General features: G+C 47.7%; 1 protein-coding gene across 2 annotated transcripts in view; it reads right to left on the bottom strand.

Annotated features, from left to right (window-relative positions):
• Positions 1-14,499, bottom strand: part of Casp7 (caspase 7) — a 39,719-nt gene extending 25,220 nt beyond the window's left edge. The window contains exons 1-2 of one of the 2 annotated variants that reach the window (XM_036193241.1): positions 14,246-14,499; positions 7,937-8,046 (exon numbers count right to left, since the gene is read on the bottom strand). In XM_036193241.1, the coding sequence (XP_036049134.1) occupies positions 7,937-8,046 (110 nt within the window). In that variant the 5' untranslated portion in view covers positions 14,246-14,499. Of the gene's footprint in view, positions 1-7,936; positions 8,047-13,741; positions 13,820-14,245 lie in introns of those variants that run through there. The other variant, XM_036193318.1, reaches the window with a different exon arrangement.
• Positions 14,500-15,091: the final 592 nt, after the last annotated feature.

Raw genomic sequence — 15,091 nt, 5'->3', positions numbered from 1 at the left:
GACATTTTAACACAATCTTATTACCTACAAAGTTCATGCTCAGAACCATGCAGTCCAATGGAGTTACAAAAAAACCCGTTTCCAACAAAAACAAAGCTCACAGTGTTTTCAGTATGTTTACAATTGTGTGCTGGGGACTGCACACACCTGACTGCACACAATGATGCAGCCCAGTTGGCTGCCTTCCTTGAAGCACATCTTCTCTGCAATCATGTACAGCCTGGGGCTCTGGCAGTGACTGATCAAATCGCCCTACTGGGAAAGCCCTGTAATATCCTCCACGTTTTTTTTTTTTAGGACTGATTTAAAATTACCTCAGTTATCTGTTTAGCTCTATCTTTAGCCTCTTTAGAGACAGCCTACAATGACCTTGCTTCCCACTGCAACCCCAAGGCACACACAGAACCAGAGATAAGGGCACAGCAGCACTCCAGGGTGAGAGCTGGCTTGAGAGGCAAACAGTGGCTTCAAACCCTGGCTCAGCCTTTGATAAACTATGGAGCCCAGAGCTGGGTACAGTGATGGACACCTGTAACCCCGGATCTGGGAGGGGAAGGCAGGAGGAGTGAAATTCAGAGGCTAGCCTGGGCGACGTGGCAAAACCGTATCAAAAATCAAAAACCAAACTATGCCACTTGTTGCAAGGGTCTTCCCTGATCCCTGTCACTCTATCAACACTTAACACATAAGTAGAGTAAGATAATGAATTATGGGAGCTGAAGTGGGTGATTTTAAAGCCAGGGAAACTTCAATAGATGAAAAAAACCCTTTTCATCTTATGTTCAGGAAAAAAGAAAGAAAGAAAAGGAAGAAAAAAATCTGACTTTAAGGACATGTTACAAAACCTAACTGCATTTTATTTAGAAGGATTGCTTCCTGGTAGGTGGCTAGTGTTTTATTTAACACCTAGTTCTTGGAGTCACAACCCCCTTTATGGAGTTGTTTAATTGAGTATGGGGGCAGGACAATTTTGTCAATAGTAGAAAGTTTCTAACATGCAGACCAGAAAATAATGAGAAGTCAAAAGCATAATGAATCCCAGGAGCTTTGGGCAGTGTCCACCCACCTGTGTCTCAAGACCGTCTTTGCACTGTGTATGCAAACAAAAGCCAATGAATACTGCCAAGACACGTCAGCTGGGGCTCAAGACCACCGAGTGTTATGAACGGCAATATAACAAACGGAAACATGATGGTTTAACTGAAGAAAACAGATTTTACATTTTTGCTTACTCTCAGGTAGGTATGGCGAGGCACGACTTTAATCCCATCACTCCAAGAGGCAGAAGCAGGTAGATCTCTCTGAGTTCAAGGCCAGTATGATCTACTCAACAAGTTCTGGGACAGCCAAGGCTACATTGAAAGACTGTGTCACCAAACAAACAACAAACCCAATAAAACCAGACAATACAAAGTAAAAAGTTTCTTACTCTCATTTTTTCAGAAAAGAATCAAATTCATATATCTTTAGGCTGGTTTGTGTTGGAACATTCATAACTGCTATGTGACTTACTGTTTTGAGTTTCACAAAAGACTTTTTTTTTTTTTTTTTTTTTTTTGCTTTTGGAGACAGGGTTTCTCTGTGTAGCTTTGCGCCTTTTCTGGAACTCGCTTTGGAGACCAGGCTGGCCTCGAACTCACAGAGATCCGCCTGGCTCTGCCTCCTGAGTGCTGGGATTAAAGGCGTGCGCTACCACTGCCCAGCCACAAAAGACTTTTTAGCTTGGGATCAGGACAGAACTTACAACCATTTCTACAGCTGCTCTCCACGGACTTTGGCCATTTTGTACTACACTTACAAAGCGTGGCATTTGCAGCCTTGAGAATTTTTAAATCAACGTACCAACTGGGTCAAACTCTGAAGACCAAAAGGTCCTGCATATCAAATATTCAGCTGAGATTTCTTTGTTGTTGTTGTTTGGTTTATTTAGAGACAGGGTTTCTCTGTGTAGCCCCGGATCTGCCCCTCTACTGCCTCCGGAGTACTGGGATTAAAGGTATGAGCCACCACACCTGGCTCAATTGACGCTTCTTAATGTAAAAATAATCAAGCACATGTATCTCATGAGTGCACAAATTCATTTCCAGCTTTGATAAGGTCAAATGAATGTCAGTGCTTATCAAAAAATTTAATTTTATGCATGAGTGTGGGTATGTGCGTATGTGTCCATGTGAATGTGGAATGTGTGTGTGTGTGTTCACGCACATGCACACGCGCAAGCCAGAGAGCAATGTCAAGTGATGTTTTTCAGGATCCATCCACCCTGGTTTCTGAGACAGGGTCTCTCACTATTCTGTAACTTACTAGTAGGTTAGTGTGGCTGGCCAGTGAGCCCCAGGGATCTGCCTGTCTATACCTTTCTAGACCTGGAACTTGAAGTGCATGACAACATACCTGGCAAACCCTAATTAACGTGGACTTCCTCCTGGGAGGTGGTCATTTACACTGGTCCTCATGACAGAACTCAGGTCAGCATGCTTGTGTGGTTCACATGGCAGCCACTGAGCTGTCTCCAGCCTTATATGAATTTTTTTGATGATTTATTATTAGTAAGCATTTAACTTTTATATACCTATATGAATATATATGCGCGCACACACACACACACACACACACACACACACACACACACACACACTTGGAGACACATAAAAATTTGTTGGGTCATGAATGGAGAAACTTTAAGAAGCACTGATTTAAAGAGCCAGATGCCTAAAGAAGGCTGAGAAGATAAAGTAATGTTCCACAGCCTAGGAGAATATGACATTAGATCATCATTCATCGTAGCTAAGAACTGTTTAATAACTCAACTGTCTTATAGTCCATGTAACAAAATCAGCATTTAAGGAAAACAGCACGTAATTTAGATACCATGCAAGGACACTAAAGCGTTCACTTTGATAACATGAACTCTGATGTTGACATCAGCCATGTACTGAAGAGGGACAGGCACCAGAACCAAGCTACCTAAGCTCACTCACTTGCCAAAGATAGAGGGGGCGTACCACAGACTACATCTAATTTTGCAAAACACCAGGGCTTATGCCAAGGGCTAGGTCTTCAAGCAGAATTCTCAATCTTCCCAAAGGTCATTTGCTTTAAGCAAATACATGACCAGACCCTCAATTTCCATTTGTGTGGGTCCCTCAAACCTTGTCTACATGATACCACATCCTTCCCCCCTTCCCCATCCTCCCAGCTCCACTGTGTATCTGACAGAACCATTCTTGCATGCTGCAGAAGGCCAAGTCACCTAACAAGGGGTCAAGTGGGGTTTCCTGTTAAGTATGAGATTTGCATGTGGGTTGTGCCAAACCCAATCAGACACTGAAAAACACCCTGAAGAAATCCATTCATTTATGTTTCAGAATGCAATGTGTGGTGATATTTTGTTTGTGCTTTAACAAATAAAGCTTGCCTGGAGATCAGAGTGCGGAGCTAGCCACTAGAGGCCAGGTAGTGGTGGCACACACCTTTAATCCCAGCACTTGGGATCTCATGACTTTGATCCCAGTACTTGGGAGGCACATGCTTTTAATTCTAGCACTTGGGAGGAGAAAACAGGAAGTGATATGGCTGGCCAGAGAGGAAATGATAATGTGGGGTGGAGACAGGAGCTTGGCCCTTTCAGTCTGAGGATTCCTAGAGGTAATAAGTCTCTCTAGTGGCTGGCTGCTCTGCTTCTCTGATCTTTCAGCATTTACCCCCAATATCCGACTCCAGATTTTTATTATTAAGACCAGTTAGGATTCGTGCTACAGGAATGGGATGGTGGCTTAATAACACTGCATCTTTCAGCCCCACTATTCCAGCCATTTCCTCATGGTAGTCTCAGGAGGGTGGGGTAAGCACTGACGTTAGGAGGGAAACAGAGCTGGGCTCCATGCTCTTTCCTTCCCTCCCGACTTCCCACATCTATGCAATTATAACTTCCAATTCATGAAGCTTGTCATAGGATGCTGTGGTGATTTGAAATAAAATGGCCCCCAAAGGGAATGCCACACAAGGGGGTGTGGCCTTGTTGGAGGAAGTATGTCACTGTGGGGGTGGGCTTTGAGGTCTCATATATGTTCAAGCCATACCCAGTGAGACAGTTCACTTCCTGTTGCCTGCAGATCAAGAAGTAGAACTCTCAGCAATTTCTCCAGCACCATGTCTCCCGGAACGCCACCCGCCTCGATAATGGACTAAACCTCTGAAACTGTAAGCCACCCCATGGTCATGATCATGGTGTCTCTTCACAGCAATAGAAATGCTAACTAAGACGGATGTCTAATAAGACATTTACTAAATGAAAATAGTTTCAGAACTCTACTGAGAGAAAGCCAGTGTGATGTGGGTAACTGCTTGACAAGCTGGCTTTGCAAACTGAACAGGTGATGTTAGCAGCTTGGAGGTCCTGATGCAGCAATATGCATACATATATTACAAAGAATAGTTTCGAATGTTTGCTAATGCCTCTTTTCCTAACACTTCGAGTTATACAGACTGGCCTTTAAGTAGAAGGCCAGGAAGCCTTGGAAACAACTGGGAGGGTTCTGTGACAGACTTCTGATAGCCTTCCTAGAAACTGAGGGAGGGGGCTCCCCAAAGGTTGAACAAGTCAGGTAATTTCCAGTTCTTTACTTTGAACGGGAGGGAGCACCTGAGTTGTCATTTTTGGTACAAAGCTCAAAGGAATTCAAGAATTAAGTGGCATTACTATCCCAATGTTCTTCCATCCCATAAATTTATTCATGAGTCTTCAGTGCTTACATATCTAAAAATGGAAAATAAGCAAGAGGCTCTGACTTTCTCATCCCAGCACTGAGGATGTTTCTTCACTTATTAAGAAACATTTTTAAAGCCTGCAAATTCAAGATAATTTGCAATTTTCACTTATTTTGATGAGTAACAAGGTAATAATGCTAATGACTATTTATTTAGAGAAACTGTGAATTGGAAACAGGAACTTAGCTGAGGTGAATTCCTTTCAACACTCAGGAAAACTGGAAGACACCTTCAAATGCACACAATGTACACATGCATGCATGGACAGTGTGCACATCTGCATGCTGGTTTGAGGACAGAAGATATCGTCAAATGCATACAATGTGCACATGAATGCATGGATAGTGTGCACATCTGCATGCTGGTTTGAGGACAGAAGATATCGTCAAATGCATACAATGTGCACATGAATGCATGGATAGTGTGCACAGCTGTATGCGGGGGTAGAACAGAAGACGTCTTCAAATGCAAACAATGTGCACATGAATGCATGGATAGTGTGCACAGCTGTATGAGGGGGTAGAACAGAAGACGTCTTCAAATGCAAACCATGTGCATATGAATGCATGGATAGTGTGCACATCTGCATGCTGGGGTGAGGACTGGAAGACTTTCAAGTAAGTAAATCTGAGAGAATAATATGGAAGGGAAGAGAGGATAAAAAAGGGTAACTTCAAGAGGAAAAAAATAAGATAAAAATTCTGCCACCAAAGTGTTTATACTCTTTAATGAATAAGGACTGCTAAAAAGCCACTTTCTGTTTAGACTCCATTGGATGCGCTTAAATACAAGATGCTCAAGTGTCACTGGTTACCACACTATTTCCTTTCATATCTTCCAAGTACAACACTCCAAAGACCCTACCAACCGCTAAACAGTTCCTGTTTGTCTTTCACCCCAACACTCAAAAGTGAAACAGTACATCCTTCGCAAGTGTCTTAAGAAAGGATTCATGTCACCTTAAACTGTCCAAGGGAGCATGTAGTGTTACAATGTGACATTAAACACTTGAAGGCCACTGCTCTAAGAGGCTTTTTCTGGCAAATGGGTTAACCTGGGCCAATTCTGGTTTTTGAAAGTTCCCAGGAGCTGGAGCTGTATTCTCTCTCATTCCAGTGGATTATTCTCAAATGACAGCCACAGAAATTCAAGCCTGCTGTGATGGGGTTCTACTTTTCTGCGTCCTACTTGGGATGGTAGGACTGGAAGCTGCCTCTGGAGGTTTGAGGTGTGGGGATAGGAAGCCCATGAGTCAGCTCTTCCCTTCCTGAGGACCAACAGGAGTACAACCTCAGCCAGCATGCCCTTTGCTGTCTGTGTAGTGGGAGAGGCTTGGGAAGCACGGTGGTCCCTTCCACCACCGATGAGTGCCCAAACCAACGCAATACCAAGTCCTATTGCCCTGTGCCTTTTCCACCACAATGAAGTCACCATGCATAGCGGACAATGTCCTAGCAAGTCTCCTTTCTCTACAATTTCTTGGGAGACGATTCATTCTTTTTTCCCTTTCCATTTTGTGCATGTATGTGTGGGTACATAGGTGTGGTAGCAGATGCATGCTGGTGTGTGTGTGTGTATACCGAGGCCCTAGGTTAAAGTCAGGAATTACCCTCAATGGCTTTCACCTTCTTCAATGAGGCAGGATTTCTCAACCAAACCCAGAGCTCACAAACCTGGTCGGCTCAATCTATGGACTCCCCTGTCTCTGCTGCACAAGGCTGGAAGTATGGGCAGGCCACCACCCGTGCTGTTAAGCAGTATTCACATGAGTTCTGGGAATTTGAATTCTGGTCCTCATGCTTGCATGGGGGCATCTCCCCAGGCGCCCCCAAAGATCCTCTCTTACAGCAGAATTCAGCAACCTGAGCACAGGTTTTTGTTTCCTTACTGGCTGAGAGCTCTTGCTTAGAAAGATCTCAGTGTGCACCCTCCTTTGGGCATGTTGGAATCACCAGCATCAAGAACCAGCCCTTTGGAGGCATTACCAAATAAAACAGGGGTGACCTGAACACAGCGCTGTCATACCCCAAGTGTCCACATCCTGAACAGAGACGCCACGTCTGGGATGGGGAAGCGGGGTGATGCAAGATGCCCTCACACCACGCACAACCGCCAATGTGCAACTCAAACCAACGAGCCGCTCGCTCTTGGAGCTTTCCTTTTAGCATTGTCAGAGCACAGCTGGTGAGTCGCTGAGACTGGAGAAGGTCAAGTGGGGTTATTGCTGACCCTCACATGTCCCCGACCAAAAGAAGGTACAAGGTGCCTCTGCCCCCCTGTACCACCCCTTCTTTTAAATGTTTTTAAAACTACAAGTGTGTTCATGTGGAGGTCAGAGGACAACTTGGGGAAAATCGGTTCTTTCCACCATGTGGGTTCAGGGGACAAACTGGTCAGTCATCAGGCCTGGCAGCTACTGCTTTGCCCTCCAGCCTGTCTTGCTGGCCCATCCCGCCTCCTAAGTAGAAAATATGCACAAACCCGTTGGTGAGTGTTGCTGGTACTGTCTCAACTCTACCATTTTATTGACCCGTCATAAAATAAGTGATGAAACTGCTTAGTGCCTCTGTTTCCCTAACTGCCAAATGGCATTAATGATGGAACCATCTCCCTGAAACATGTATGGATTAAAAGCGATAATATCAATAATAAACAAAGATGTGATTACTCATACATGGCAGATGTAGACTACAAAGTGAGTTCAGGAAAGGCAGGCCCTGAGCAGGTGTGGCACCAGTTTCACCCAAGGAGCAAGTGATTTTGGTACCTGCTTATTCTTAGAACCTGCATTCTGCCTTTTAGCCATGTTCCTTACCAACTTCATCAGCAGCCTCCACCTTGCTCTGCAAGACTCCCCTGATGAGAGCAGCCTTTCATTCCTGGGAATTGCCCCTCAGACACAGCCGGTGAGCAGGAAGCCCCCAAAGGTGCTCCCCTTGTTGGACCCACCTAAGCAAGAGGGTCCCTACTGTTACCTAGAGCCATGCAGCACTCCCCCCACCCCAACACACACACACACACACACACACACACACACACACACACACACACACGCTCCACAAACCTCCTTTCATGACTGTCCCCTGCCCTCATGTGGGTGGAGACGGCAGGTGTGAATTAGGCCACATGGCAGAGGGTAATGAGCGTGAAGAAGAAGAAAACATACCAGAGAACCGATGAGATGATGGAGGAGCGGTCTGGCTTCGCATCAATTCCATCCTCACTTGAAGAATCCACTTTTTCCAGCTCCGCAACACAGTTCTGATCATCTGCCATCTGGGAGGAAAATGAAACCAGAGAAACAGAGATGTAAACTGGCACCACTGTCTTGTGATACGCATGTGCTCATGTGTGTGCAAGTAAGCATGCGTGTGTGGGCCTGTGCATGTGGAGGCCACAAGTCAACCTTGGGTGCCATTCCCTAGGCACTGTCCCCTTGTTTTCTGAGATAGGCTCCCTCACTGGCCTGGATCTCCCCAATTGGGGTAGGCTGGTTGGCCAGTGAGCCCCAAAGATCCACTAGACTCTGCCCCCCAAGTGCTGGGGTAACAACTGAGTGCCACAGCCCCTGGCTTTGTCTTTGGGTTTTAGACAACAAATTTAGGTCTTCACACTTGAGTAGCAAGCCCTCTACCAACTGTAGCCCTCTCCTTTTTGGTATTTTTAAATGACACTCTCTAGGTGATACAGTTTTTAATGAATTAAACCTTGGGATGAACAGTCTTGCACTTAAGCTCCGGAGTTCCTGCCCCATCAATGTCATAGTGTAATAAAATACACCAGTGCCAACTGTATGGCAGGCCTCCTTCCAGAGACCAAGTAACCAAAGCTCTTGATCTCATAGCTTCCACTCCAGCACCTGTGGCTTTGCTAAACATTTGGTGCATGCAATAAACCGTGGAAAGTCTGTCATGGTTCACAACAATCAAGAAGCCCCCCTAAATTCCTGGCAGGTCACTCAGCACACCTCAAAGACAGCACTAACTCTGAGGCACAGAGCTCTCTTCATTACGGGTGGCTTTACATGATCTACCCAAGTGGATTTCCATTGAATAATTTTCCTGCTCAAGGATCTTCAAGAGGGCTGGAGAGACGGCTCATCAGTTGAGAGCACTGGCTGCTCTTCCAGAGGACCTGGGTTCAATCCCCAGTACCCATCTGTCTGTAATTCCAGTTCCAGGGCTTCTGACATACAGACACACATGTAAGCAAAACACTAATGCACATAAAATGAAAATAAATTATTAAAAAAAAAAAGAATCAAGAGGCCTAGGGGGATAGCTCAGTAAGGTGCAAGGATGAGGACTTGAGTTTGATCCCAGCATGGTGGCATGCACTTGCAACCCCAGCCACAAGGGTGCAGACATGTGGCCTAGCTGAACCCATAGTTCCAGACCAGTGAGAGAAGACCCTGTCTCTGAAAGAGAGGAAGAAAAAAAAAAAAAAGGCTAGCAGACTCCTGAGGAATGACATCTGAGGTTGATACTACCTGGCTGTTTATCCCATGCTCACTGCCTACTTGGCTCATGTTCTCATCATTTATTTGTGTCTGCTAATTGCTTGGCTCCTGCAGGACAATATAAACTCATTGTGGTGGAGGCATCTGGCACACAGAAGGTGCTTATTAAATAAATATTAATTGAGTGGAAGGCTGGAAGAAATGAACACCCCCATGGGAAGAGAATTAGCTAGACAAGATACAGCTGGTCCAGGAAGTGTCCATATTGGAATGACTGTTCACAAATCAAATCCTGTTTCATTCTGTAAGAAAGATAAGGGATTCACTTTCAGCAAGCAAAAGAAACCGGTAAACTTCACATTTTATCTGGTCTCAGACCTGACCATGTTCACCAGAAAGCCTCAGCCTTCAGGGAAGTATGTGCACACCTGTCAGGGCTGGCCTAGGGATGTGTCCACCTGGTAGGAAAAGAAGGTGTTTTTATATAAAGAAGGTGGTCATATCCATTTTACAGTGTCTTGTGTCTCAGGATGTGACAACAGTGACATCTGGAGATGGACATCCAGCCTAGAGAGGGTTCCACAGAGGACAAGCAATAGCTTTGTGGACTCTGAAGTGTCACCATGAAGTTACTTTCCAGCAAATGACAGAGAGACAGGAAGAAACAGGGGACAGAAGGGGAAGGGAGAAGAGGGGAGGGGAGGGGTAGGGGAGAGAAAAGGAGGTGAGGGGAGAGGAGAGGCTTGGCTTGGGCTTCCGGGCAGTGCAGAAGTAACCTTGGACACATCCACAGTAGTCAGAAGAAATCAGATGGCCACTATCTCTCTTTGCACATCGAAAGCCTCCCTACTACAGTGACCAATGGGTTTCTGGTCAGGACACAATCTTTCAGGTCAGAACCCCAAATGTTTCTTAAGAGATTATTATGCCACCAGAGGAGAAAAGTGGAAGCAAGATATTCGGAAGACACTCAGCAGTTTACGGTCATCTTCACACAGACTTCCTTACACTTCAAGTGCACTGTCATCAGCAAGGCTCATGCTTGAGTATCTTCAAAATTGACAAGCCAAAGTTCTGTAAAAACCCACCAGAAAAAGACACTACTTTCAACATGGTCTTAAGCCTCAACTCTTCTGCCAATTTTAATCTTAAAAGTTAAACCTAAGATCCATAAAAGAGAAGGAGGAGTAAGGAAGAGGGGAGGTGAGAGAGAGGGAGGATGTCCTTGTGACTACAGGAGGTCCCAGCTCTCATCCTGCCCTAGAACTAACTTACAACTTTGGCCACTCCCCACAGACCAGAACACAGCCTGGAAGTGTAGGTGTCTACAGGGATTCCATCAAATTCTCAAAAGTGCACATAGCAGAGCCTAAGAGGGCAGTTTCATGTTCCCAGCACCTGCCCTAGAAGGACAGAGCTAAATAAGACATTTTAACAGCAATGGAGGGATGAAGAAAATGGACTACTTGTCATGTGGCTAACACCCCAAATCAGAAGGAAGTCACACACCTGAACAGCAAAAACTAACTCAATTTTTAAAAGTGCACAAAAGATGTGGCTGGTTTGGATCTGGTGTGCTCCTTCCCTTAAAGGTCCCGAGCATCCTGCTGCTAGGAGGCACTGGAACCCAAAGTGAGGCTTCATGGGAAGCCTTCTAGTCACTCATGGGTCCTCAGAAGAAATAATGAGACCCACTTCCTCTTCCTTTTTACTTCCAAGCCATGAAGCAAATACCCCACTGTTATGACTTCAAAATGAAACGCCCCCTCCAACAGACCCCTGTGTTGAATGCAGGCTTGGTCTCCAGCTGGTGGGGAGATGGAAGCTCTCTGAGGTGGGGCCTTGCTGGAGGAAATAGATCATTGGGATTGTTTCCCTGAAGGTTAGTGTGTGCTTGGACCCTCCCTGCTACCTTCTCTCTGCTTTCTGGCTGCCACAAGGAAAGCAGCTTTACTGAATCAATAGTCCTGTTGCTGTGGTGCTCTGCCTCATGTGGACTGAGACTTCTGAGCCAGGAACCAAAACCACTCTAAAGCAGTGGTTCTCAACCTGGGGATCATGACCCCTTTGGGGTTGTATATAGATATCCTGCATATCAGATATTTATATCATGATTCCTAATAGTAGCAACATTACAGTTATGAAGTAGAATGAAATAATTTTGTGGCTGGGGTCACCACAACAAGAGGAACTGTATTCAAGGGTGGCAGCATTAGGAAGGTTGAGAACCACTTGCTCTAAAGGGAGGTTCTCTTTAAGGTGTTTTCTGAGGTACTGGTCACTGAGGAAAAAATGACCACTATGTACCACGATGTGCTACATCAGCACAAATCCCACAGCAACAGGCCCAGTTAATCATGGCTGGAGCCTCCAAGGTGATGAGCCAGAGCAAACTACTTCTAAGCTGATCACCACAGGTATTTGTTACAGGAATAACAGAGAGCTCACAAACACAGGCCTGAAGACCTAAGAAGGGACCCACTCCTAGCTGAGGACTACTGACTGCGAGGGACAGACTCCGCTCCATCGGAGGGCCTCATACCCATGTACAAATGATCAGCACTAACTGGATCCAGCCAGACTTCCTTCTCCACATCTTCTTCACAATGCCTACACCTTCTGTTGGAGGCCTGTGGTGGTTTGCATAAAAATGGCCCCCATAGGCTCCTAGGGAGTGGCACAATTTGGAGGTGTGGTCTGGCTGGAGCAGGTGTGGCCTTGTTGAAGGAAGTATGTCACAGGGCAGGTGGGGGTGGGGTGGAGGGATGGGGGTGGGCTTTGACTGCTCAAGCCAGGCCCAGTGTCTCACTCTCTTTCTGCTGCCTGCAGTCCAGATGTAGAACCCTCAGCTGCCTCTCCAGCACCATGTCTGCCTCAGAGCCACCATGCTTCCTGCCATAATGACAATGGACTAAACCTCTGAACTATACACAGGCCCCAATTAAATGCTTTCCTGTGTAAGAGTTGCCGCAGCATGGCCTCTTCACAGCAATAGACCCTGACTAAGATAAGACTTAATGTATCTCCCAGGCTGCTGGGAAGTGATTGACTTTGCCGCACCATACACTCTCATCAGCTGGATGCTCTGCCTTGCCACAGCCCCACAGCAATAGGGCAAGCAGACCAGACACTGACATGCCCAAAACCATGAGCCAAAAACTTAAGTCTTCAGCCTTCCTGCTAACAACCGCCACCAGCAGCCGTGGACTTGGGACTCTTCAGTCTGCACAGCTAAGCACTCAGAAGCTTCCTTATTCCCACGGTGAGGCCAACTCTTGATTTTGACTCCTTGCTTTTTCCTCAAGCCCTTCCTGAAAGCCATCTCACCTTGGTTCTACTGTGCTGCCCGAGGGGCCTTCCCAGCAATACTTTTCTTGTATCTGCCCCTTTTTCAGGAGCTGCAGAGAGTGGTCATTGCAGTGACATTGCGACATGAAATGTCTCTTTAAATGACTTACAATGTGTGATGCCCACTGTTACGGTTTGGGTGTAGTTGGTCCCTCAGTGGTCCTGTGGTGGAAGGCTGGTCCCCTACTAAGAGATGGTGAGACTTAAGAGATGGGATCCAGCAGAAAGCTTCCAGGGTACTGCTCATGGAAGCTTCGGGGCCCTGTGTGAGTTCACAAGAGGTTGCTTAGAAAACAATACGTCCAGCCACTCCCCGGCTACTCCAAATTCCTGTCTTACAATGTGGCTGCTCCTACTTGCAAGCACTTTGGCCTCTGGGCTGCCATCTGTCTCCCTGAGAGCTTCCCTAGACCCACACTGATAGGCGTGCTGGCTAGTTTTTTATTGTCAACGTGACATCACCTAGAGTTACCCAGGAAGAGGATGCCTCAGTTGAGGAGTTGCCCAGATCAGACTGGCCTGAGGCCATCTCTGTGGGGGATCTGTCTTGACTGGAAGGCCCAGCCCTCTGGGGGTGGCACCATCCATGGGCAGCTGTGTAAGAAAGGGGGCTGAGTGAGTGAGTGAGTTCGCAGTTTTCCTGCCTCCAGGTTCCTGCCCAGATGTCCCTCAGCGACGGACTGTGACCTGGAACAGTAAGATGAAATAAACCTTTTTCTATCTAAGTTGCTTTTGGCGGTGGTGTTTATCACAGCAACAGAAAGCAGACAAGACATGTCGAAGCAAATCGTACCGAGGTGGGTCAGGATACTGCCTGAATTTAATTTTCGTGAGGAAACAGACTAGTTGTGCCTGCTTCCGTAGTGAAGTGACATCATACATATTCACCTCCTAAGTGCTCAATGTCCTGAGCTGCCACCCTCTATACCGTGAAGTTGACACGGCTAAGTAACCAGACTTTGCCCACATCCTGCTGAAGGCCGCACCGTGGCAGCTTATAAAGTGAGGCCTTAGCAGTATGGAGAGGGCTGTAAGGTCAGGCTGGCCAAACTCTGAAGACACAGCCTGTAAACAGAAAATTGGGGCCTCACCAGTGAGCCCGGTTCCAGAGAAGTACCAGAGAACTATTTCAGCATCGCCACCTGCACCGACAAGTAAACTTACTTTCCCATAAACAGGCAAGTTCAAGGAGTGAAAGTCGGTGTCGCCTGGAGCCCACACCGTCCGGCGTCACCGCCTGCCAGAGCCCTAATGCAAGGGTCCCCCAACAAGGAAGAGTAGTTCAAGCACACTTTGCCCTGGTCAAAGCCCCGCGCACCCTAACTCCCCTCCTTCCCAGGGCACAAGTCAGCCAGGACCGCCCAAGATTCCCATTGAATAGACCAGGCGCCTAAGCGGCCTGGCCGGTCTGACGAGGCCAAAACAACAATATCTACTGCCCTGCACCGGTTCTTCCTTCCCGTTACATCCGGAATGGCACCGGATGGGCTAGGAGGCCAAGCGAGGACCCAGCCAAGCAAAGCCAGCGATGGAGGGGCGTGGAGAGCCCCAGCCTCAGCTTGCCGAGTTGTACGAGCCTGCGGGAGGGAGGGGGACCGGGGCGGGGACGCGCTGGAGGAGGAAGCACGCGGAAGAGGGGCGGGAAAGCCGCGACGGGGCCCAAGTTACCGTTCCCACGGTGGCCGGCGGGAGCCGACCGTGGCGTCCGATCCTCCTCGAGGGTCTAGAACAGCTTTAGGGAAAGTGAAAGCAAAAGTCTCGGAGCCCGAGGGGGAGGAGCGAGCGGAGCAGACACGGGCCGGGCCGGGCAGGGCGGCGCGTAAACCCGGGGAAAGCTGGCTGCGCGCGGGAGAGCGCGCCTTGCCGAGCGCGCAGTGGGGAAAGCCCTTTCCGCCCGTGCGGGCTGCCCCGAGTCACCGCCTGATTTTTGGCAGCACGAGCTGCAAACCGCCCAGAGGCGCCACGTGCATCATCCCGCCTTCTGTGAGGTTTGGGCGACCCCTGCCGCAGCACCGAGCGCCCGGTAGTGCGCGGCTCTTCTAAGCTGCCCGCCAGAAAAGTGACCCCCGGGCTACCCTCCGCAAATCTGTCACATGCTCTGAAAAGCGTGTGTGCTTGGTCCAGCTCTGCAAAGTTGGCGGCGACCTCACCCTAGGAGAGGGGCCCTGCTAATTGGAGCCACCCCTTCCCCTCACTGTCTACTGATGCGAAGTTCCCAGCTTTTACCTGAGAGCGTGCTAAGCCATTTGTAAACCGGTTAAAGTCAAGGATCCCGCTGCTCCCGTCCCTAAGAGAGCGCAAACCACACTTGCCGATTGACCTAAAGATCCGATGTGACCTCAACGATGGGGCTCCTGTTTTCTCTAACGCAATCAGCATTCTTCCCGATACTATGCACCAACTGTCGCCTAGGTATTGTGTCTTCCCAAACGTTGTTGAGGAGGGGGCCGCTAGTGCATTAACTTTGTCTTAAGCAAGTCTCCACCTCCCAACCCCGGCTTGCATGTATATTGC

This window comes from Onychomys torridus, chromosome 1 (assembly GCF_903995425.1).
Source record: "Onychomys torridus chromosome 1, mOncTor1.1, whole genome shotgun sequence".
NCBI lineage: Eukaryota > Metazoa > Chordata > Mammalia > Rodentia > Cricetidae > Onychomys > Onychomys torridus.
The sequence above is the reverse complement of the archived record's forward strand: the minus strand, read 5'-3'. Positions and strand labels throughout refer to the sequence as shown.